Source organism: Drosophila sechellia, chromosome 3R (assembly GCF_004382195.2).
Source record: "Drosophila sechellia strain sech25 chromosome 3R, ASM438219v1, whole genome shotgun sequence".
NCBI classification, from domain to species: domain Eukaryota; kingdom Metazoa; phylum Arthropoda; class Insecta; order Diptera; family Drosophilidae; genus Drosophila; species Drosophila sechellia.
Genome location: NC_045952.1, coordinates 13288837 through 13312002, shown reverse-complemented (window position 1 = coordinate 13312002; position 23166 = coordinate 13288837). Strand labels below are relative to the sequence as shown.

At 44.4% G+C, this 23166-nt stretch overlaps 6 protein-coding genes across 10 annotated transcripts; 4 read left to right on the top strand and 2 right to left on the bottom strand.

The window, feature by feature from the left end:
- Window positions 1-528: 528 nt before the first annotated feature.
- Window positions 529-5057, top strand: LOC6606286 (tropomyosin-2). Of its 2 annotated transcripts, XR_004362008.1 has the most exons (5): window positions 529-631; window positions 2647-3293; window positions 3357-3534; window positions 3839-4249; window positions 4752-5057. XR_004362008.1 is itself a non-coding variant. In XM_032720846.1 (4 exons), the coding sequence occupies exons 2-4, from the start codon at window positions 2700-2702 to the stop codon at window positions 4832-4834; spliced, it is 855 nt and encodes a 284-aa protein (XP_032576737.1). In that variant the 5' UTR covers window positions 530-631; window positions 2647-2699; the 3' UTR covers window positions 4835-5057. The 2 variants fall into 2 exon arrangements, 1 of the variants encoding a protein (XP_032576737.1); XM_032720846.1 differs by lacking the exon at window positions 3839-4249 and having other exon boundaries at window positions 530-631.
- A 928-nt stretch (window positions 5058-5985) lies between these two features.
- LOC6606285 lies at window positions 5986-8479 on the top strand. The gene is made up of 3 exons (XM_002031054.2): window positions 5986-6992; window positions 7061-7623; window positions 7683-8479. Exons 1-3 carry the CDS (start codon window positions 6421-6423, stop codon window positions 8324-8326), a joined length of 1779 nt encoding a protein of 592 aa, XP_002031090.2. The 5' UTR covers window positions 5986-6420; the 3' UTR covers window positions 8327-8479.
- Window positions 8406-10229, bottom strand: LOC6606284. The gene is made up of 2 exons (XM_002031053.2): window positions 10012-10229; window positions 8406-9954 (listed from the first exon to the last, which is right to left on the bottom strand). The coding sequence occupies exons 1-2, from the start codon at window positions 10096-10098 to the stop codon at window positions 8629-8631; spliced, it is 1413 nt and encodes a 470-aa protein (XP_002031089.1). The 5' UTR covers window positions 10099-10229; the 3' UTR covers window positions 8406-8628.
- Window positions 10230-10307: 78 nt separating this feature from the next.
- On the top strand, window positions 10308-10841 carry LOC6606283. Its single transcript, XM_002031052.2, has 2 exons — window positions 10308-10402; window positions 10475-10841. The coding sequence occupies exon 2, from the start codon at window positions 10617-10619 to the stop codon at window positions 10797-10799; it is 183 nt and encodes a 60-aa protein (XP_002031088.1). The 5' UTR covers window positions 10308-10402; window positions 10475-10616; the 3' UTR covers window positions 10800-10841.
- Window positions 10842-10982: 141 nt separating this feature from the next.
- Window positions 10983-15130, top strand: LOC6606282 (protein AF-9). Of its 2 annotated transcripts, XM_032723098.1 has the most exons (3): window positions 10983-11108; window positions 11578-11798; window positions 11870-15130. In XM_032723098.1, the coding sequence occupies exons 2-3, from the start codon at window positions 11612-11614 to the stop codon at window positions 14509-14511; spliced, it is 2829 nt and encodes a 942-aa protein (XP_032578989.1). In that variant the 5' UTR covers window positions 10983-11108; window positions 11578-11611; the 3' UTR covers window positions 14512-15130. The 2 variants fall into 2 exon arrangements, with proteins under 2 accessions (XP_032578989.1, XP_002031087.1); XM_002031051.2 differs by lacking the exon at window positions 10983-11108 and having other exon boundaries at window positions 11157-11798.
- A 323-nt stretch (window positions 15131-15453) lies between these two features.
- Window positions 15454-22769, bottom strand: LOC6606281. 3 transcript variants are annotated; one of them, XM_032723099.1, is made up of 8 exons: window positions 22625-22769; window positions 22413-22548; window positions 17850-18000; window positions 17595-17782; window positions 16929-17532; window positions 16511-16871; window positions 16150-16454; window positions 15454-16087 (listed from the first exon to the last, which is right to left on the bottom strand). In XM_032723099.1, the coding sequence occupies exons 2-8, from the start codon at window positions 22529-22531 to the stop codon at window positions 15773-15775; spliced, it is 2043 nt and encodes a 680-aa protein (XP_032578990.1). In that variant the 5' UTR covers window positions 22532-22548; window positions 22625-22769; the 3' UTR covers window positions 15454-15772. The 3 variants fall into 3 exon arrangements, with proteins under 3 accessions (XP_032578990.1, XP_002031086.1, XP_032578991.1); XM_002031050.2 differs by having other exon boundaries at window positions 22629-22769; XM_032723100.1 differs by lacking the exons at window positions 22413-22548; window positions 22625-22769 and adding an exon at window positions 21176-21263.
- Window positions 22770-23166: the final 397 nt, after the last annotated feature.

The following is a 23166-nucleotide window of genomic DNA, read 5'->3' as shown; positions in this document are numbered from 1 at the left end:
TTATTAGTAAGTTAAGTGGGTTTGTTAAAAAATTGGACGTGGACAATTGACACACAAAAAATCGTATCAATTGCCTTGCATTCGAGACTTGAAAGCAAAAGAACGGCAGGAAAAATGCTGGCCGATCAAAATTCCAAATATTTCTCAATATTTTTTTACCGAGCGAAAATAGATTTTCATCTCGTTGGACTTTTGCTCTTGCTGCTTGTGGCTATTTTTGGCCGTGTATCTGACGGATACACGCACACACACAGGCAGCGAGAGTGCTGTGAGTAAAAAAGAAATTGAATTTAGATTTAAGAAGCAGAAAGAAAAGCGCATAAATTTCACGAGAATGCAGCCAAAGAGAGAAGCAGCTTTTGGGGAAATTTCGAGGGAAATTTTCGAGATCGCCGAGCAAAGTTGCGAAAGCGTTTTTCCACATATACATTTATTAATGGGAAATTTTTGAGGCGAGAAATTATTCAATACCGCGTTGGTGTGTGCCCCTCGTGTGTGTGAGTCTTTCCGATTTTCCGAGTGGCAGTGTGCGTGTGCGTTGGATCTTGGGGTCGCTTTCTGGGCTAAGCAACTTGGTCAGCATCAGTGTTCTCGGGGTTTCGACAGCGTATAGTGTGTTTGAAACGCTAAGGTTGGTCACGCCAGGATTTTCACCCGACAAGAATTAACTCAAAATAAATATAATTAAATCGCTCGCCTTTGCTGCTAACCAAATTGGTATTTTCAACTGATTTCGAGTGGATAACAAAATTGTGAAAAGTGCATGGCATTCAAAATTATAAATTTTGAATTTTTCCCGAGCGGAAAAAAAGGAAAACCTTGTTAAAATTAAATAATATGTGCATATGTATATGTGTCGATTAGCCTGGATATAAAGTTCTACAAAACGTTAAAAGAGTGATCTAAATATATTGGAAGTGAAATAAATGAATATATTTAAAAAACTAAAAATGAACGCTCTCAACTACTTGAAAATGGAGATCTTATGATCATTTTTCGGACATTTTCAAAATTCGCTTATAAGGAATTTTGTAACTAAATCTGACGGCACCAATACCATCCAAAGAATATCTCTGTGTGTGTGTGTGAGAGATTTTTTTGCACACACACACATGAGCTTCATTCGGAAAGCTCCACACGAATGGGACACATATACATATGCACCTTACACACCTATGGCACGCACAATTTTCACACACACAATCACACTCGACCGATAAAGTTTTCCTCGAAGAAAATTCTTTAAAATTAACTGCAGACAGACACCTGCCTGTCACACACACACACATGCGCATTTATTTTTAACTCTGCCTGAAATTTATACGAAAAAGCTTTTCCGTCTAGCTTTCTGTGATCTCAGAAAACGAAGGCAGTCGAGAATCGTAGGTATTTATCCTTGAGATTGTTTTCGAGAGAGATATTTTGGAAAATATTAGAAACGTAGACAATTCCCAGATGCGGATACATATCGTATCTATCTGGGAATACATATATTCAAGCCACCCACACAGAATTGTAGATTTCAGAACGAATATTTCTAGCCATTCGTGAATGCTTCCGAAGGCCGCGAAATTTGCAATCTTAAAGATACATATTCGAACTGATTGAAAGCCTAAGTACTTTTGGCAAGCACCAACAATTTTAATGATGTGACAGGAAAATAGCTATTTAACATATTATAAGTTATTTAAAATCTTTACAGAAAAATACTCATAAATCACATTTTAAACATTGCTTCTAGCTATAATACTTTTTTTGGGTACAAAATACACATGAGTATCGCAAGACCTCCAAAAGATCAGCAACTACAACATAAATGACTTTGCCCCACTTTGGGTGGTAGCAACATAGATACACGAATACGAATACGCCCACGCACCAAATGACCCCAAAGAATTGAATACTTTTCAAATTGCAATCGGTGGCGAGCTATATGTGTTTCGAAATATTAGGGGGAAACTCTAGAATTACATTTAGCACACAATGTCCAAAAAAGCATTTCTCCTATGCGTGTGTGCGAGTGCGACTGGATATTTTTTTCTCACATGCAAAAGCATATAAAGTTTATTTTTAACCCCACCGAATCGTGCAGCAAATAAACATATAAACATATAGCTCACCGACGGATCCGGATTCGGATTTTGAGTGGGCGTTTTGAAAATGGAAAATGAAAATTACGTGAGATCTTTTGAGAATGCTCGGCGTAGCCAAACAAAATGTGTTTACATTTAATTCTCAAATTTATTGCACGAACACATATGCACAGCATATAGATATATACAATTTAATTATACCTATGGATAACCTATAGAATGCGCCTGGATCGTTTAAATAAGCCGATTTTGTCTTGCAGCGGAAACATAAAATTCTGAAAGAAAAAAAAATGAAATGAAAAAAGAAAAATCCAAGTTCAAAAGATCTGTAATTTATGGAATGAAATAAACATTTGAATATCTTAAGATAATATGTTATTAAACTGTTTAAAGTTACAATTATAATTAAATAAAATATCCAAACATTTTATCAATTATATAATATTATATGCTTTATGGAAAATGCTTTTTCCTGCGCTTTGCAAACGCCTTTTGAAATCCTAAACAAAACTGCAAATTAAGGATTCATACTCATTTGTATCTTTTGGCGCAGTGCTTTTTTCCAGTTTTCTTCCCTTGTAAGTCAAAAACAAAAACACAAACACCATGGACGCCATCAAGAAGAAGATGCAAGCGATGAAGCTTGAGAAGGATAACGCCATTGACAAGGCCGACACCTGCGAGAACCAAGCCAAGGATGCCAACTCCCGCGCCGACAAACTGAACGAGGAGGTGCGCGATCTGGAGAAGAAGTTCGTCCAGGTGGAGATCGATCTGGTCACCGCCAAGGAGCAGCTGGAGAAGGCCAACACCGAGCTGGAGGAGAAGGAGAAACTCCTGACCGCCACCGAGTCCGAGGTGGCCACCCAGAACCGCAAGGTGCAACAGATTGAGGAGGATCTGGAGAAGTCCGAGGAGCGCTCGACCACCGCCCAACAGAAGCTGCTGGAGGCCACCCAGTCGGCCGATGAGAACAACCGCATGTGCAAGGTGCTGGAGAACCGTTCCCAGCAGGATGAGGAGCGCATGGACCAGCTGACCAACCAGCTGAAGGAAGCCCGCATGCTGGCTGAGGATGCCGATACCAAGTCCGACGAGGTCTCCCGCAAGCTGGCCTTCGTTGAAGACGAGCTGGAAGTGGCTGAGGATCGTGTCCGCTCCGGCGAGTCCAAGATCATGGAGCTGGAGGAGGAGCTGAAGGTGGGTCTTGAAGAGAAATACCCTGTGTTCCGACACCGATTTTAATTGTATATGCCCAACTAGGTTGTCGGCAACTCCCTGAAGTCCCTGGAGGTGTCCGAGGAGAAGGCCAACCAGCGCGTGGAGGAGTTCAAGCGCGAGATGAAGACCCTGTCCATCAAGTTGAAGGAGGCCGAGCAGCGCGCCGAGCACGCCGAGAAGCAAGTGAAGCGGCTGCAGAAGGAGGTCGACAGGCTAGAGGGTATGTATCCAAGTCCCTGCGCCCCTGGCACATCCACTCAGCCATTTTCCGCGGAGGTATCTCTCCACGGGACACCGGAGATGCTGTCCACCGGAAGTGATCCGCCTCGAACGGCCGGATCGCTGGCTTCAACTAATGCTCGCATTGTATTTATCGCCATAAGGATATTAATAATTGTACTTAGTACTCTGCTTTCATTAATTGACGTTCCACATTCACACATCTCGCTCGCTCGCCCTATTTTTTTGAATATCTCTCTATATATATTTGTATAAATGAACAACAAACAAAATGCTTTTTGCAGACCGTCTCTTCAATGAGAAGGAAAAATACAAAGCAATCTGCGACGATTTGGACCAGACATTTGCCGAACTTACTGGATATTAAAAAAGATCACAAACAGAACTCACACAATGCCCCCAATCCCCCTTGCCCACCTCCCCCAAAAAAGAACACATTCAGTACAACCCGAATCCCATACAGTTTATTATATATATATTGTATATTCTATTTTTGGAACGATTCCCCCGACAGTTTCAGTGTATTTACCGCCCAGCCCAACACGCCACACTTTTCTATACACTGTAAATAATCTGTTTAGTCTCCCGCTTGAATGTGGCCACACCCACACCCACACGACCAGTTCCCTACGCCAGTACACTGTAAAAATAAGTTCAGATCAAGCCAAACCAAGTTGCAACTGTAGTTAATACAGGTGAATTTATCAATGTACATATTGTTGTTTGTATGCCAGATTCTTACCCGTTGTGATGTGGCATGACCTCTTGACCCGTCTCGCCTTCGCACTCTATCTCAGTCTATGTCTCTATGTCTCTCTCTCTCTCTCTATCGTCTCGTCGATCATCAGTGGCTTTCGTTTCGAGCCAATTTCGCCCAGGCCTTGGTCGAGGGAATCTCTCGAGGATTGCTGCAACGATTGGTTGGATAGATCATGTCCAGATCCCGTAGAGCACCCCAAAGATAGTCCTAGTCCCCTCCCCACCCAAAAACCCACGCACAGAACCGCTGACTAACCGAAAAGATCAAAAGATAGAAACGCCTGCCAGAACAGCGCGCCACTAATCCTAATCAATAACTCCATAAACTTGGCACACATGGTGTAAAGTTTGAGTGTTTTTCGTTCCAATTCCAATGTTGAAAAACTGTATTTTTGAATATCTTCTAACGCATTTCCAACCACCATTTGCACTCCGCAGACGAGTTGGGCATCAACAAGGACAGGTACAAGTCCCTGGCCGACGAGATGGACTCCACATTCGCCGAGTTGGCTGGCTACTAAGTTGGCCAACAGTCCCATATACCAAATCCACACCAGCAGCGGAGGAAGATGGAGACGACGACGAGATGGAGAACTCTACTAATTGTAAACGAATATCTCAAATTGATTTGGCCAGCACGAAGATCGGCGGCCGCAGATACCAAGAACAACATCCATTGTGTATGCAATTCTTTATAAATCTATATATTTCATAATAAATAAATAACAACAACAACCAGATCAACAACAGCAACAAAGCCAACAAGCAAAGAAAGCAAATGGAAATTCTTTTGTTTTATAAAAAGTAAAATTACCTAAAGTAAAAAGTAGCAGAATGTATAAAGTACCCCAAAACGAAAACAAGAACACGAATTTTGTATTTTTAAAGTCAATGTTTAAAAATATTAAGAAGCGCTTGCAGTCAGGCAATAAGTGCGAGAGAGCTGGAGAGAGTGCCCAGGAAAGAGACGGGGCTAAAATTAAAATTTTACTTTCAGTTTATATCTTACAATTACACCACAAACCAACAAAAAACACACACAAAAAAAGTATAAAAAAATTTATAAAAACTTTGCTAAAAAAAATTATATGTTTGATGTTTGCTTTCAATAATGATGCACAAAACCGAATTTCTTTGCCCTTCAGCGAATCGCACTGAAGTTCAACACAATTTTGGCGGATATGCAAAGCAGTTTTCAGTTTTTTCCACCGATTTCTCACACTCTTGGGAAACCCCATGGATGCTGAGCCGAAATAACCAAGTCCGAAGTGCGTCACCACTTCATCAGCGATGGATCACGATCCGCAAATCGAGGCCTTCATTGCAACATCTTTAGCATCCGCGCTAATTGTCAATTGAACAATGAAAGTTCAGATATCTGTATATATATGCATACCACAGAGTGATTTCCAGAGATCAATTGTAGATGTGGGCAGCTCGTCGTTTTGACCATCAATAAGCGAGTTAAGGCCGCATTCGACATGTGGGTCTGCTGCTGCTCTCTTGGCCAAATGGACTTTCTTGTAAACTGAACTCGAATTGAATTCCCATTTCTCCTCGCTCTTCTCGCGACGTTGGCCATAAAATAGTTATTAAATCTTTAAGTGGTGTATTAAATTACGCACTTAAAGCGCCAGTCATTATTTACATAATTTACATTATGGAAGCTGGCAGATATGTTTATCTTATGAAAGAAAAGAAAGAGTCATTTCGAGTTAAAAAAAAAAGAAATAGATAGAATGGTTGAGCATAGGAAATATTTTATAAGCGGGTATCTTTCAGATAGAAGTTGAAATATGAATGATTATATTATACCATGTTTATATTGCCCGGGGAAGAACTAGAGAATCTCCTAAGTTACTTTCTTAGTTTACCGAATTCAGAAAGTGATTTCTCACAAGTCGATGAATACCCAAATGAACATAGCACATCCAGCACACCCAGCTCCATTTCATTGAAGTTTAAGCCAGCAGTTTTCGCTTCAATTGACAGCCGCGTCAATTACCTAAGTCTGGGCCAATTTGGATGGAGTGCAAACAGTGGGTCGGACCGGGCCGGGCCACAAAAGCGGCGAGCGGAGCAGTGGAGATGCCGATGAAAAGCCCCAATGACTTACATTTGCCCACCACAGCCAAGCGAAGGAGAAAGTGAAATTTTGCATTTCTCGGCGGCCGGCGGCAACAACAATGGGTCTTGGGTCTGGTTGGGTCTGGTCTTGGCCATTGCCATTGGCGTGGCATTGGAGCGGTGCGGCGGGAGCAGAGAAGAGAGGAAGGAAGAGACGATCAGCGAGCGGAGCGGACCAGGCCCAAAGTCAAGCGCAGAGCTTCAGTCGTGGTTTTCAGCTCGACCCAAGCGAACGGACGTCTTTGAAAAGCGGACGCGGCATAAACCGCACGGAAAACGCAACGAAATCGAAAGTGTTCACCACGCGACTGGAATCGCCAAGTGCTTAGCGAGGCGGGGGCAATATACCCATCCGAAAACATTACGTGTCACCATGCCGCCGGCTGGTCAACAACTCCGGCTTACGGCCCTTGTTTATCTGGCATTAAGTATTGCACTCTTATGCAATGGCAGCGAAGGTGAAACTAGGCAAAAATACGCCAATGAATCACTCGCGGACGCAGACGATCCACCTCCAGTCTGGTCGCAGTTTCTCGAAGATTACGTCTTGAGGTATGGTTACAGGAGGCTAGGCTACGGCAACACACTCATCCAGATCTTCCCACGCGTCTGTCTTATAGCCAAAGCAGCAGTAGCAGTGGCAGCCAGCGAAAGTCCAAAGACCTGCCTTATATGGGCGGGGACATGGGCATCAATGGACCGCTCAGCTATCACTCGTCCGCCTACAAGCGACCCGGCAACAATATCTACATCACCAGGAGGATCGGCGAGGCGGTGGAACTGGAGCCGCATCTGCGAAAGCCCGTGGAGAGTCAGAGTCCCATTGTGAATCCTCTGTTTCGGCCCATGACCAATCAGATGTTGCACCAGCAACACCAACAGATGCAGCAACAACAGCAACAGCAACAGATGCAGCAGCAACAGTTGCAGCAACGCCAGCAACCGGGTTTCCTGCAGCAACTCTTTGGCATAGGTGGCAGTGGCGGTGGTGGTAGCGGTAATCCTACCCAGCTCCAGCAGCATGTGCGACCAGTGCCGCTGCAACAGCAACAAGTGCAACAGATACCGCAGCAACACCCGCAACAGCAACATCTTGTGGGCGGTCAGCCGACCACATTCCGAGCTGTCTCCGAAAATGATCTTTATCTCTTGGGAGCCATTGAAAAGTTGGTGTATCGAGTGGGTAAGTTGAAGTCACACCTAGGAGTTCTTGGTCTAAGTAAAAGCAAACACCCATCATAGATTACCTGGAGAGTCGAGTGCGCCGCTCGGAGCAGCTGATCTACTACCTGATGGCCGGGAACAATCAGAAGGAGGTGAAGGATCCCTGTCCAGCGAACTTCACCCGCATCAGCGACAACTGCTACTACATCAACAGCCAGCAGCAGGTGAACTGGAAGACGGCAAACTCTGCCTGCAAGGGTCTAAACTCCCACCTGGCCGAGTTCGAGAAGGTCTCGGAGAATGAGGAGATCATGGCCTATCTGCTGAACCAGCCGGCGCATCGTGGTCGCGATTACTGGCTGGGCGGTCTCAATCCTGGCCTACTCTGGATCTGGTCCAACTCGGCCAAGCCAGTGAATCCCAACATGAATCTCACATCCATTGCGATGGCCCAAAAGGGGGAGAACTCCACGGTCGCCAATCTGGTCGACAGTTCGGAGCAGGCGGCAGAGGAGGCGGCCGGCGAGGATGTGCTGAACAACACGGTGCAAATAGAGGGCAAGGGTCGCTGCCTACGACTGAGTTACAATGCCGGGAAGCACAGCTATGTGTACTACGGACAGGAGTGCACCTCGCGGCACTACTACATCTGCGAACACGAGGACAAGACGCTGGACAACAAGATCAAGAAGATCAGCCGCGAGCTGAAGCTGTTCGAGTGAGGATGGGATGTACAATCCAATCCGATCCTCATGTGATACTTCCAGTTACCTAGCCATATATCGCATAATTTCGAATGAATTTATTCTTGTGTTACACATTAAATATTTATAAATATTTATACAATTAATAAACATACCGGATAGTTTTCAAAACGTTTTTAAGGATACTTTGTTCTTGCACAGCGAAGCTTAAAGGATTCTTCTCTTTCTCCAACGAAAATACAAACGAGAATATTAAACAAAATCGATGCTGGAACTGGGTTCCGTTTGCGATAAGCGGAAGGTATACACAGAGATCAACGCTAATCCGGATACAGGTAGTCCTGCAGGATGTTCTGGAAGGCTATCTTTATCTTGCCGCGATCACGGCCGTTCAGCTTTTGGATGTCGGGCAGCAGGCTCATCAGAAACATGGCATCCGGATCGGTCTTGCAGTCGCAAAGCTCCGCACCGCCGTTGGACACGGATCCGCCTGACGGGTTGTTGGCTTCCAGACGCAGAGGAAGCGCTGACGGCGGCACCTGTGGATGTCCTCCATGCATATGGTTGTGCCCATGACGTTGACTCAAGTAGCTACTGCTACTGCTGGCACTAACACTACTACTGGGCGCCATCGGGGTGGCCACTGCCGCGGTGGATGGTGTGGGCAGTTCCGGCTCGGATAAGCCAGCAGTTCCTGGAACACCTCCTCCTCCTCCTCCTCCGGCGTGCGTTGTAGTGCTAACCAGATCCACGGGCTTGCTGAAAGTGGGTCGCACAAAGGAAATGTTTGGATGGGCAGTCGGCTGTGCGGAGTAGTTGACTCCGGCCACTGATGCAGTTGGAGCTTGCAGTTCCTGGGAACGCGGACGAATAGCGCCACGCATCTCGTCGTGGTAGGTGCGCATTTGGAGGCGACCCGAAAGCATTCGGCTAGCGTGTGAATGCTGGTTGGCATAACGACGCTGGGCCTCCGCCGATGAAGAGCTCGAAGTGGGCGCCATCTTGTGTGGGTCCTGGTCATCCTGTTCATCCTCCTCGGGCTCGTGCGCCTCTTGTTCGTACTCGTCCACCGGCTCCTCGCACTCCGACTTGATGTCGTTGCCGTCCAACTGGCTGTGGTAACGGCTGTTGCGCTGCTGCTCCTCCTCCATGATGTCATCCAGCTCGGAGTTGTTGTGCTCCGCCTCGTCAAAGTAGTCCAGATAGTTGTCCAGCTGCTGCGCCGGTGGTGACTGGTGGGCGGAGGGCGTGGGCTGGCCACCAATACTGCTGCTGCCCGGTATGGTCACTGAACGCTCACGCTGCATACGACTGGAAAGATTCGAGAGGTGTGCCAGGGCGTCCTGCACCTGTGTGTCCAGCGACTTGGGCTGCTGGTGCTTCTTGCGTAGATACGGATGCAGAAAGAACATGCGGTCGAAGTAGGACCAGCAGGGTGGCACCTTCTCCTCCAGATAGTTGGTGTACTCTCGTCGGAACGATATGCGCAAATTAGTCCACTTGGCCAGGCTGGCGCCCGGATTCTTTTCCAGCTTCAAGTCCACCTCGCGCCAAAAGTTCTCCACGTACGGCCGGCAAAAGTAGTACTTGTGCCTCGGATTGTAGATGGCCTCGTCGCGCTGCACAATTTCGATTAGTTTAAAGACCTAACAACAGAAATATGTCAATGAAATCATTTTCAAATTGCATATCCGTGCAAATACCTCCTCCGTTAGCCAGCGGGATGCACTGCAGCTGGCGTTGGGATTGCTGGACACGAACTGGCTGCCCGCGAAGTCGGTCGTCATCATGGGTGGGCTGGGGCTCCAAGGCAGTCGCTCCGATGGATTCACTTTTGGCTGACTTATCCAGCGTTCGCCATAACTTTTGCGAAATATTTTTATTGTTTTTCCCAAGTGTTCTTTTAAGTGCTGTGAACCAAACAGGCGGCGGAACTGGTTCCGGATCACAGAAGCTTTTGCTGGCTATTTTGGTTTATGCGGGTTCCAGAATGCATTATTGTATTGTATCCTTAAAAAATCATCGTGTAATGTACAATTTTCCCATATAAATCATCTTGTCTGAATCCACGTGCCATGCTGAAAAGTTTAACCTGTAAGTAGCGAAAAGCGAAATAACTATGTTGCTATTTCTAACCAAACACAAAACACATTTTCCACATTTTAGTACCACGCAGTGTTTGTCGAATTGTTTATTTTCTCTTGAGATTTGGAACGTATTCGGAATTGAAGCATTTGTGTCAATATTTGCAAATTTAAAAATGAAAGGTATAAAATTGAGCAACTACCAAGGTGACAACTAAGAGAAGATGAAGTTCTTCGCCATTATTTTCCTTCTGTGCGCCATTGTTGGACTCGCTGCGTCCTCCAGCTCGGCAACCACGACGGAAGCCTACTTTGATGCTTCAACAACTTCGACCGCTCCATCTCCAGTTCCGTGCGGAAATGGGCCCCAAGGACCATGTGGCAAAAAACTATACTTTTTCTACTAAGAAACAAATAAAGCAGTCTATTCCTTAAAAAATGCAGCGAGTTTAAAATCATAATGAATTTAAACTAGATAAATGTAAAACTAATTTAACGAGCCACCCTACCAAACGTATACGCCACTTAGCGTATATATTCTAGTATATTTTACCCGACTCGAGTGTATTTTTTGTTGCCCCGAACTTTGGTCACACTTTACCATTTTGGATTTTATTTTCTGTGTTTTTCCAAAATTTCTTCGATTCTGGCTCTAAGCTTTTACGTTTTTTCTGAAAATTGTGCGCATCTCCATGTGAATGCCGCACGGCGCGATAGTAAGTATAAAGCGCGGCTAGCAAGGCATGTGGCTAGAGGAAAACACGAACACGGCGAAAGCTTGCAACATGAAAAGTCCACATTGTGGCACACATTCGCTCACAAACAATAATAAATTGAACGCAGAGCGAATCATAACAAAAAAATGTCGGTTATCAAAGAATATTCAAAATGTGGCAGCCAGTGCGGGCATCCTGAGACCGGTTGGAAGGTTTCCAAAGCCGGGCGAAGACTTGGAGGACGTGACCTGCGACAGGATTCGCATTAGAAATCACGCATGCACCCTGAAGCCAAAGGAAGGAGCTCAATACTTGGCAAACATCTCGTTTGACAATCCATTGGGCCGTTCCACATACGTATATGGCGATAATTTGTTTACGTCGCATCAAGCCTAAGAGCTTAGACACTCGAGTTGCATTGGTTTTGGCGCGCTAATACGTAGCATCTTAATTGACCACTTAATTGCAGGCAATCACTGGAACTTGATGCCCTACCCACAGGCATGGCGGTCAAGGTGCAATTCGAAATTGGCCACACGTCGAAGCTGCGCAGCAAGAAGACACCGCATCCGCAGGCCTTTACGCACGACTGGGAGATCTACGTCCAGGGCGTGAACAAGGCGGACATCAGTGCCTTTGTGGAGAAGGTGGTCTTTGTGCTGCACGAATCCTTTCCGAAACCCAAACGAGGTAAATGCGTCGATATATCATCGCAGTAGGTCAGTCGGATTAACTCTGTTACCCGAATTGTTCATTTCCAGTGGTCAAGGAACCACCGTATGCCATTCAGGAGTCCGGCTACGCTGGCTTTCTACTGCCTGTTGAGATTTACTTTCGCAACCGAGACGAACCCAAGCGCATTGTTTACCAGTACGACCTGGTACTGCAGTCCACGGGTCCACCGCAGCACCACGTCGAGGTAAAGACGCACATTTTCGAGGCCCCGTCGGAGGAGTTTCGCACGAAACTTATGCGAGGCGGTGGAGTGCCAGTGTTCGGAGCTAACATCGGTGCCGGCAGTCTCGCCAGAACGCTTTCGCCCAGTGTTGGCAGCGGTGAGACAGCGCACAGTAATGAGATGTCTGGTGTCAAAGCCAAAGGCGTACCTGGTACAATATCCATGAACGTGGATTTAAACACCGGCAAGAAACACAAGTCGCGCAGCGAGGATCCCGGAAAGAGCAATGCCTTCTCTGCGCTCTTCGGTCCGCCTATAACGAAGACCAGCGTAACGCCCAACAACATGGCCCAGGTGCCTGTATCCAAGCACTCTCCGGAGGCTAAAACCGCAGCCGTCGGCGGAAAGGGTGCGTTCCACGAGGGCAGGGAGAAGGCGAGCAAGGATCGCGATAAATCCAGCGGCGGAGACAAGCCGCGGGAAAAGGACAAAAGAGATCGGCATGGTCGCGACAAAGACCGAAAGTCTAGCAAGTCCGGCGATGGCAAGCACGAACGGGATAAGGAAAAGTCTAAGAAGGATAAATCACGGGATAAGGAGCGTGAGCGAGAGCAAAGCTCAGGCAACACCACATCTGCCAACGCCCTTACAGTGGCTACTTCTGTGGGAACAGCAGGAGGACTGGCTAAGCACACAGCAAGCCCTAAGCCTGGAAAGCCAAACGAAATGGGTGCGCCCAGTCCCAAGAAGACAGCAAATGATTCAGCCGCTGGTGTGGTGGCACCTATTTCCCGTTCCAAAGAGCGCGATGAGCACAAGTCCGTCAAATCCGAGTCCAAGGACAAGGAGCGGAGCTCCAACAAGAAATCCAAGAAGGATAAAAAGGATAAGGACAAGGAGCGCGACCGCGACCGGGACAAGCAGCGCGATGAGAGCAAAGACAAGCGAATGCCCAAAGACGAGCGTCCTGGCCAATCCGACAGTCCGGCTGCCGGAAACCTTCAATCTGCCCACCTGCAGCAGCAGTCCCAGGTGGCCAGTACCGGCAAGGCCACGCCCACATCGGTTGGCAGCAATAGCAGCAGCAGCATGGTCTCGAACATTGTCAAGCAAAAAGAGGAAGCAACGGGCAAGCATTCCGAAAAGGCCGCAGAATCTAAGGGTGATAAGAGCACAAGCAATGGAAATGCGATGGACACCAAGAAATCCCACAAGCACAAGAAGAAGGACAAGGGCAAGGATAAGGAGAGGGAGCGCAACGATCGGGACAAGGACAAAGACAAGGGGCGCGACAAGGATAAGCTGAAGGAAAGGGAGAAAGACAAACAGCATGTGACCGGTTCAGAGAAGTCATCAGCGGTCGAACCATCGCCCAAACTAGAGGGGGCCAGTCCTGCCACCGAGGGAGGCGCACCGGACAAGATCCCTGTTAGTGCTAGTGCCAGCAGCGGCAGCAAGAAGGAGAAACACAAAAAGTCCAAGGATAAGTCCTCTGGGAAGGATGAGAAGCGCCAACGGGAGGCCGGCGATAAGCAAGCCGATGCCAAACACACTGGAAAGTCACAGCAGTCACAGTTGGGTCAGAACAAAACGCCCAGCAACCTGGATCTTAGCGATATGGACTCAGCCCAGTCGGCGCCGGATCTTGCCGCCACCAACGCCCTGGCTGCAGCAGCAGCTGCCACCCTCCAGCACTCCGACAGCTCCAACAGCAGTTTTCCCGATCTACCCGCCAGGAGTAGCAGCCAGCAGAAGCAGACGAAGGGCAACACCGGTTCCGGCAAAGAGACGAAGTCTACTGGCAAGGAACACAAGGGCAAGTCCAAGCAGAACGACAAGAACCTCGAGAAGAACAGTGACAAGGCGGAAAAGCCGGACAAGACTCCGGACCCCAAGCTGGACAAGTCCGAGAAGTCGGAAAAAGAGGATAAGAAGCGCAATCGCAGAAGCTCACAAAGTAGTAACAGTGGCAGTGGTGCCGGAGTCGCCGGTGCTTTTATAGAACCCCCTGTTAAGACCTCGAAAAAGGAGCAGGGCAAGGCGGCGGGCGAAAAATCCAAATCGCCCTCGTTGCGTCCAGCTAGGGAAACCAACTCCACAGGCACTGGAGCCGGGACGCCGAATGCCGGAGCCGGATTCCTTGCTCCGCCATCATCTTCGCCCAGCAACAACCACAGCGCAGCAGTGGCGGCCAGCTTAAATAATAATAATAATAATAATAATAACAACAACAATAACACAAACAGCAACAGCAGCCTTTCGCCCGGTGAGATGACGACACCAGGACAGCTCCAGCTGCCCACGGAGTATTTGAGCGAGCTGCAGGAGCTGCACCACAAGATCATGACCCTGCAGGACAATGAGGAGTTGCAGCACGTCGTGGAGATGATCGCGGCCACCGGCTGCTACGAGATCACGCACAAGACGTTCGACTTCGACCTGTGCAAGCTTGACCGCGGCACCGTGCAGCGACTGCAGGAGTTCCTGGCGACGTCGGTGTCGTGACACTCCCTGACCTCCGCGACCGGCCCGGCTCTCTACAGCTAGACGATGCACAACCCCTCATGCACATAACCAAATCATTAAAGTTAATCTTTAGGTTACCGATGCTAGCCAAATGCAAATGAACTTGGCTCGCACACAGCCTCAATTCCCCTAGCTAGATCGTAAGTTGTTGGCCCGAGGGGCCCACAAGACCCAAACGATTTCGTTTTTCAAAACATTGAAGTCGTCAATTAGTTTTTGAGACTCATTTGTGTTAAGACTCATTTCGTTTAAGACCAATCTTAAATTATTTTGCAATTATACACTAAAGCGACGATTTTAACGTTCTACGCATTTGCTACTTTTTTAAAATAATTTTTATTAATTTAATAAGTACACTAGTTTACACCAAGAGTGTACCTCTCTAAAACCTTGTTCCCCCATAGAGATCTTGAACTCTATAACACACACATATGCAAATATTGTTTACTGAATTCTATGCAATAATTATAAATATTATCTTTATTTAATGACAGCCCGTATTTTATGTTAAAGGTTTTAAGGTACTCACCAAAAAAATAAAGATTGTAAACTAGTGCTAAAATCTTGCGAATAAACAACTACTTTTGTACGATATTTACGTACTTACTTTTTATTTGTTTTTAGTTCCTCCTACATTTACTCAATATATCATAGTTTCAAGTATTATAGTTAACCTATCTAAGATAAGAGGCCTATATAACCAAATAATGTGCGCAGTGTATTTTAGTCTACGGTTAATCTGCCTAAGCGATCCGAACAACGGAAATATTAAGATCTTACTTAAGAAAGGGATTAGCATCAGCCTTGAAATATATGAGGATATATATGGAACGACACAAATGGTCTATTTAATTGGTAATCGTAAGTATAAGAAAAGATATTTTGCACTGTATGCATACATAAATGGCATAGTCATACGTTTAACTATAACTTGAATTTCCCAAGTTGGCATACATAACTTCGGACTACCCAGTTAACCATATCTAATTAAGACCATTATTTTTTTTTCCATACAAAAATGTCATATTTTTATTAACTCATTACTATCGTTGATTAAAGGAACGTATATTACAAACTGAGGCAGATCTTTTAACTTAAGGAGCCAGTGACAATATTCTTTGGAAAAAAACACTTAACATCTAGGAAGGAGTAAGCTAAAATCTACAATCAGTGCAGAAATCTATTCGAGTTGATTGTTTAGCATTTTCTATGTTTTGGACTAGAACTTTTTGTGCACAAATCAATCGCGACAGTAGCAGTACTTTCGCAGCTCCGGATCCCGGTCGTATATGCACCGGGCCTGATTTCCGTACTTATTGACGCGCGAGATGTCCGTGAGTTTCGTTGTGGCACTGAACGTTTGCAGACTGTAGGCCACGCTCGCCTCGAACAGCCCCTCACCGGGCACCGTTACCACCTGGAGCTGGTACATCTCATCGCGGACCAGCGTCTGACCCGTCATGTCCGCCAGGAAGCCGTCGCGGTCGCTGTTTGTCTTGAATTGCAGCAGCTCCTTGTGCGGCTGCAGACGCAGGGCCCAATTCACACGGTGAATCTGTTGGGAAGTATGATCTTTATCTTATCTGGAAATGTAATCATAAAATTGATGATTCGAACCTCCAGAGGGGCACAGTATTGCCGTTGCTCGACAGTGGCCAAGTTGATGGCATTGACAATACTTTGGGCAGCCTTGAGAATGATGCCCGTATACCGCGAGTCGTTCAGCTGCAATGGCAGCCAATTGAGGCAGGCACACCAGTGGGGCTCTATGTAGGCATCCGCACAGGATCGATTGCTCGGAATCGGATCCAACAGCGACATGGCACGTCCACGGGCTAAGTCCGAGATGCGAATCCCAGGCGGACTGGTTTCAGTTTTCGGATCGTTAATTTCTCCCAATTGATCCACTGCGGTTTGCAGTTCTGTGGAAAATCTAGCATTAGTAACTTGTAGAGGTCTAACACTCTGTCGTACATACGTATTATGTGTTTCAGCGTGGCATGAATGTCAAATGGCGTGGTCAGGTGATGCTCGTTGGTCAGAAAGTTGTTGTACTCCTGCGGAAAGCGCTTCTTAAACGATTCGGGAAACACGAAACTGAAAAACGGCAGACGCTCTTCCTGTTTTCCCTGCAGAGTGGCTCGCACCTCGGCAAATCGATTGCCATGATCGGCCATCATGATGAGAATGGTGTCGTCTAGCAGCGATCGTTCCTTGAGCGCCACCAGCCAGTCATGGACATCATCATCCGCTGCTCCCACTAAGTTGATGGAGTCGTGGGACAAGCCGCCATGGAAGCTGAAGGCGAAGCGCGGTGTATCGCGATACTTAAGCATAAACTGTACGAAAATTATACAATAAGTTAGTTTCCAAGCACATTTCGAAAGAGAACATACGTTTTTTGTGTACTCCAGCATGGTGATGTGATCAGGCTGGTGGCCAATGCAGTTGGGCTGGCTCTCGGCGGACATGTGCTCCGCCTGGACATAGTAGGTACGCAGGTAGTGGTCCACCGGCTGGGCCTCAAACCCTGTCATGCGGTACGTGAATGTGCCCACATTGGGCAGATCCTCGTTAAAGGAGGTCATATAGCCCAGGCGGGCAAAGTCCTGCCAAATCATAGGATACGAATCCACGCTGCCAGCCCCGGACAGCCGCTTCCTCGTCTCCGGCAGCTCCAGTTCCGTGAAACCCGTCAGTAGGGGTACCAGAGCCTGCGGCGTACCATCGCCCACAATGTTATAGCCTTTGAGAACGGTGGCGCCCAGCTGTTGGGTGAGATACTCGTAGGTCCTGGGCAGCTTGCGAATAAAGGCATTACGACTCAGCGAATCGAAGCCAAACATGAGGACATTGTAGAAGGGAGCTGTGGCTCCATCCTGCATTTGCTGCTGGGCCTGCGCAACCACCTCGGGCGGTAGGACGGCCAAGTTCGGTGAGAAATTAGAGGCCGGTGGACGGGGCACCGTATCCCGTATTCCATGGGCCATGCCAAACCAACTAAATACATGAATATCACTTTTTAAAGTATAGGCATAACTATGAAATAAGATAATGGTCACCTCTCGCCGCTGGAGGATCGACAGACCACCTTGACAAAGTCGCTGGCCTGCAGCACATAGGGCTCCTTCATGCGCAGTGACTGCCCAAAGCGGACCTTGTAGTCCGACTTGCGAATAATGTCCGTGTAGGAGCAGATCACATCCTCGTGGCTGGACGCAATCTCTGGTCGCACAAAGCAAATGGATTTCTGTGGGGGGAAACGAGGTTTACGGTAAGCAAACAGCTCTTGTAGAAGGGGCCCAACCCCAACCAACCTCACACATGACCCAGTCCATGCCCTCGCCGCAGTTTATTCGCTCCACCGGCTTGTAGAACTTCATGATGTCCGGATTGTCTAGCGGCAGATGGGGATGCCGGCACTCGCCACGATTCACCGCCGATCTTATGGAGCGCTCGATGATTTCGCTTTAATTAAATAAAATATTGATTTAGTTGCAAAAGATAAATACGCTTTATCACAAATGTGTTTATATGTATATGTATTAATTAATTAATTAATTTATTTGTGCTTTATCCCTTATATATATATGTACATTTCATTAAAGCTAATGGTATAATTTGGTATTTACAGTGTTTAGCTAAGGCTTTCATCTGAAATATTTATTAATTATGTCTAGTTGACCTGTTTTTAGTTTTTTGTATAACAATATTTATTATTTATTAAGGAAAACAAGGGAGAAGAAAAACCTTAATTGACTTACAACTAACTTAAAAAACTAAGACTTGAAACAAAAGATTGTTAATATTGTATTTTTTGTTGAACTTTTTGTACACCTACTTTTATATGTAGGTACTTAGTGTTTGTGTAATAAGGTAAGTTCATTATTAATTTTAACAGCTTGTTTTGGCATATTTGAAGTTTTTTGATATGAGTTTGAGCACATCTACCCCAAACAGGTGACCCATACATTAATATTGGATTAAAAATTGTTTTAAAAATTATGATCTTATTGGATATTGATAATTTAGATTTACGATTTATTAGAGGGTACAGTGTGCAAATAATTTTATTAACTTTCATAATTGTGTTGTTGATGTGGTATTTAAATGTTAGTTTTTTATCAAAAATTATACCCAAATATCGAATGTTGTCAACCCATTGTATTGGAGAGTCTAGTATTCGCAACTGTCTATCAGGAAGATAACGAGGTTTCCTTCTTTTTGTAAAAAATATAGCATTCGTTTTATTAGGGTTAATTTTAATTTTCCATTTTTTGTAATATATGTCTAATTCATTTAAGTAACTCTGCATGGATTGATTTATCTCGCTGTACGAGAAACCAGCACTGTAGACAGCGGCGTCGTCAGCAAACAGTGAAAGTACACAGTTTGTAGCTTGTGGAATATCGTGTGTAAAAATATTAAACAATGTAGGTCCTAAGACAGAACCCTGTGGCACACCTGCATTTAAAATTCGTCTAGCAGATTGACTACTGTCCAAATTAACGCTAAAGTATCGATGTGTCAAAAAATTTTGAACTATTTTAATGAGGTATATGGGAGTTCCAATCATCTTTAGTTTGTGCAACAGTCCGTCATGCCATACAGTATCAAATGCAGCCTCAATATCAAGTGTAACCAGCCCTACAGATTGTTTGGATTGGATACTTTCTTTAATATAATTTCTTAGTTTTAAGGTCGGCAGTATGGTATTTAGACCATTTCTAAAACCATACTGTACCGTTGGTAGTGTGTTGTGTATGTCCAAAAATTTCACCAATCTCAATTTAATTAATTTTTCCAGAATCTTGGACAATCCGCTTAATAGGCTTATTGGTCGGTAGCTTTCAGGGTTATCAGGAGGTTTTCCTGGTTTGAGAATTGGAACTATTTTTGCTATCTTCCAATCCCGTGGGAAATAGCCTGCCTGAAGACAGTGATTGGCAATGTTAACAATATGATTAATGGCGCTTGTAGGAAGGTTTTTCAAGGATATATTAGGTATTCCATCAATTCCAGGAGATTTTCTAGTATGGAGAGCTTTTACAATTGAAAAAACCTCTGGATAAGTGACTCTACAAATTTCTGCGATGTTGTTTGGGGTTTCAGCTATAGATTGTAAAGATATTTTGACTTGGTCAATTGTATTTTGGTTTGAATATGAATGTGTCAGATTATGCTTCAGTTGAAAGACATCAGCAAGAATATTCGCTTTTTCTTTTCCAGAAGCGTATATTTCATCAGCTTTACTTAGACACGGAACAATTTGTTTTCTTTTTTTAATTGCTTTGGTTATATTCCAAAAGGGTTTGCTGCATTTATCCAGCTTTTGAAGTTTATTGTTCCATTTTGCATTATTATAAATGAAAAGCTCTTTTCGTATGATGTAATTTAAATGATCACATCTTGATTTTAGTAATGGATGACGTGACCTAAACCATTGTCTTTGGATAATATTTCTTGTTTTAAATAATTCAGTTATATGTACAGGGAGTGTAAGCTTGGAGTGATGTATAGGTTTATGAGGGACTGCTTTAAGAAAGGCATAATTGATTACTCTAGTGAAAGAGCCGATTAAATTATCAATATCCAAAGTCGATATCTGTGAGCAGTTGACAACCACCTCTTCAACCATCAGCCTTTCATTTATAATTCTCTTAAAAAGCGCCCAATTTGCCCTTCCCAAAATCGGATATGTTTTTACATTGCGCATAAGATTTGTAGAGTATTTAATAACCACTGGTAGGTGATCAGAGGAAAGCTCTTGCATTACTGCTGGATTAGCCAGCTGGTTAGGGATATTAGTGAGGCATAGGTCCAATGTTGATGCTTTTGCTTTATGGTTATGCGGAATATATGTGGGTTGCGTAGGGTACAAAATACTGAATTTTCCCAGGTCTGAAAGTTCATTGAGAATTTTGCCCCAACCATTGGCTCGGGTACACTTCCATGCTCTGTGGCGCGAGTTGAAGTCCCCGCAAATTAGAAAATTTCCATTTATTTGTGAGATCTTAAGGAGATCAGATCTATACAAACTTTTTAAATGATTATGGTCCCAAGATAAATCACATGAACTAGGAATACATTTTGAAGTATTTCCAGCAAAGTAAATAGAGTAAATTTTTAGACTGGAATTAGAGTCAGTGTTGATTTGTATACCTACATTTTCAATAACATGACTTTTAATGCAGGGTATTTGTTCATGTATCAATGTGTTACTAACTGCAATGGCAACGCCGCCTCCCCTACTTTCCTTCCTGTCATTTCTGTATATAGTGTATTCGGGTATATTAAAACGGTCACTATGAGTCAGCCACGTTTCATTTATAAGTGCTATGTGAATGTGATTATTTTCTAAGAACTTGATCAGTTCTATACGTTTGTTTCTAACGGCACGAGCATTCCATGCCATAATATTCAAATTATCAATAAAATTATTTGTTTGTGTAAACATACTTAATCGCTAACTGAGAAATTACTTGAAATTGCTCTCCCTTATTGGAGCATTCATTAAGTCTTGTTATTAATTCAGACAAAAGAGAATTTATCTCTTCACATGAAAAGAGATTAGTTTCATTTGTGATATTTGCTTTGGGATTAGGCAAAGTATGAATATTGGTGAGTGCATTACTATAGCTACCAAAGTTGAGTTGTTGCACTCTCTTAGTTTGAGTAGGCAATGAGATCTGGGGTTGATTTCCAAAGAGAGCAGATGGAGCGATGTGTTGCTTAGAATTCCTCATTCCATGAGCTTCCAAGTTATTTCTTCCAATGCGTTGTGATGAGCGTTTGGAAAGTAAATTGAGATAAGAAATTCGGCATGGGCATGTCAGTTCTGTCGATGGATGGTCGCCTTTACAGTTAGCGCATTTTTTGTTGTTTACGTCCATACATACGGCAGTCTGGTGTGATCCAGCACAATGGGCACATGATGTTTTAACTGAACAATTATTTGATCCATGTCCAAATAGTTGGCAATTGTAGCATTGAGTAATTTTATTCTGCAATTTCACTTTATACTCCCAGCGTACTTTAGTGTGGTTGACATACATAAAGTTTTTGCGCAGTTCCTTTACTGTGATACTTTTGTTAACGAAATAAACAATGTACAGTAATAATTCATGATCAGACTTAGTTTTCTTTTCCACAATTTTGACTTCGGTGCATTGTAATCCTAGGTTTTGTAGCATGGATTTGACAGTTTCAATTGGTAGTTTATCCAGCCCGGATAAAATGGCTTTGTATGGCTTGTTTGATCTAGTATCGTACGTGTAGAACTCACAGTTATGTTCCTTGAGTTGGTTACAAGCTGCATTGAAACAGTCCATATTTGGTAAAAATATTTTAATTCCAATTGAGATGGTTTTAATAAAGTAATCATCAGTTTTAATTTTAGCCATTAGCTCGTGTACAAATTTTGTATTTTGTTTAATTAATGTTATAGGAGGTGGTTTGATTATTATTTCATCAAGTGTGTCCGTTTCAATAGGTTTATCATCATTATCATCGTCTAAAGTTTGTAGTGGACGAAAATAATTTGTAAATTGCTTGGAGCCCCGTTCGTTCTGGCGCTCCACTAGTGGTTTATTCCTTTTAGTACGCATTTTTTCAACGGCAGATGCTTCAGCATCACCAATTGCATCACTTGAACGTTTGATTGTAGTCCTTTGCGAATATCACAATTAAAGAAGAAAACAGAAAATATCTAATGTACACCACAATGTTCTCAGAGAGAACAGAAGATAACGATCGCAGCGTTCAATTTTTACAACCGCGTTCGACAAGAGCTAGTCGAAGACTGTTATATGTATATGTATGCGCAAACATCATGCAATCAATATCGCAAGCCGCTGCGCCGCACAACTAGTCATACTTACATTTTAAGGTTCTTATCCAGATCCCGCTCCACGTTCAACACGTACCAGGTGACCAGCAGGACCACCACACAGCAACATGCTGCAATCTTGGACACAGTTCCCCGCCGCACGAAGCGCATTTTGAATAAATTATGAGCTGCAAATATGGATATGGAATCAGACACATGCATCATGCACTTGCATCGCATTATTGCTGCACATACAGCACATACTCACTGTTCTTCCAAGCTCAGCGAACGTACTGCTTACACCACTGCCGAGCTCCAAAGTTGCCGCCTATTGGTGTTTTACTAAATATCCATGCTCATTTTTTAAATTTTACATTTAACTTATCACCAGCTGTGACGTACCGCTATATGCGAGTTGCCAAAACCGTGGCAAACAACATTGCGAATTCGGTCATACTGCGTTGTTTGGCAACGCGACCGCTGCAATTTAAACTGCGACTTTAAAGTCGCTATAACTTTCAGTTTGCTGTAGAACCAAATATGTTATTAGCTTATCGTTAATGATTGTGCTATTTGCTATCAAAACACAATGTGATACAATCAAACTCAGGCGGGGAATAAATAATGGTAGATAGTCCCTTAAATTGGCCAAGTACTTTACTCTAAGCATGTGGGTCTGGACAAAGTAAATTCTATTACTAACAAAGTTAATTAAACCAACTGAAATTTACTAAGAATAATGATTGGAAGGGAGATAAAGATCTGCTCCCACGATTCTCTCCATATCTGATTTGGAGACTCACCAA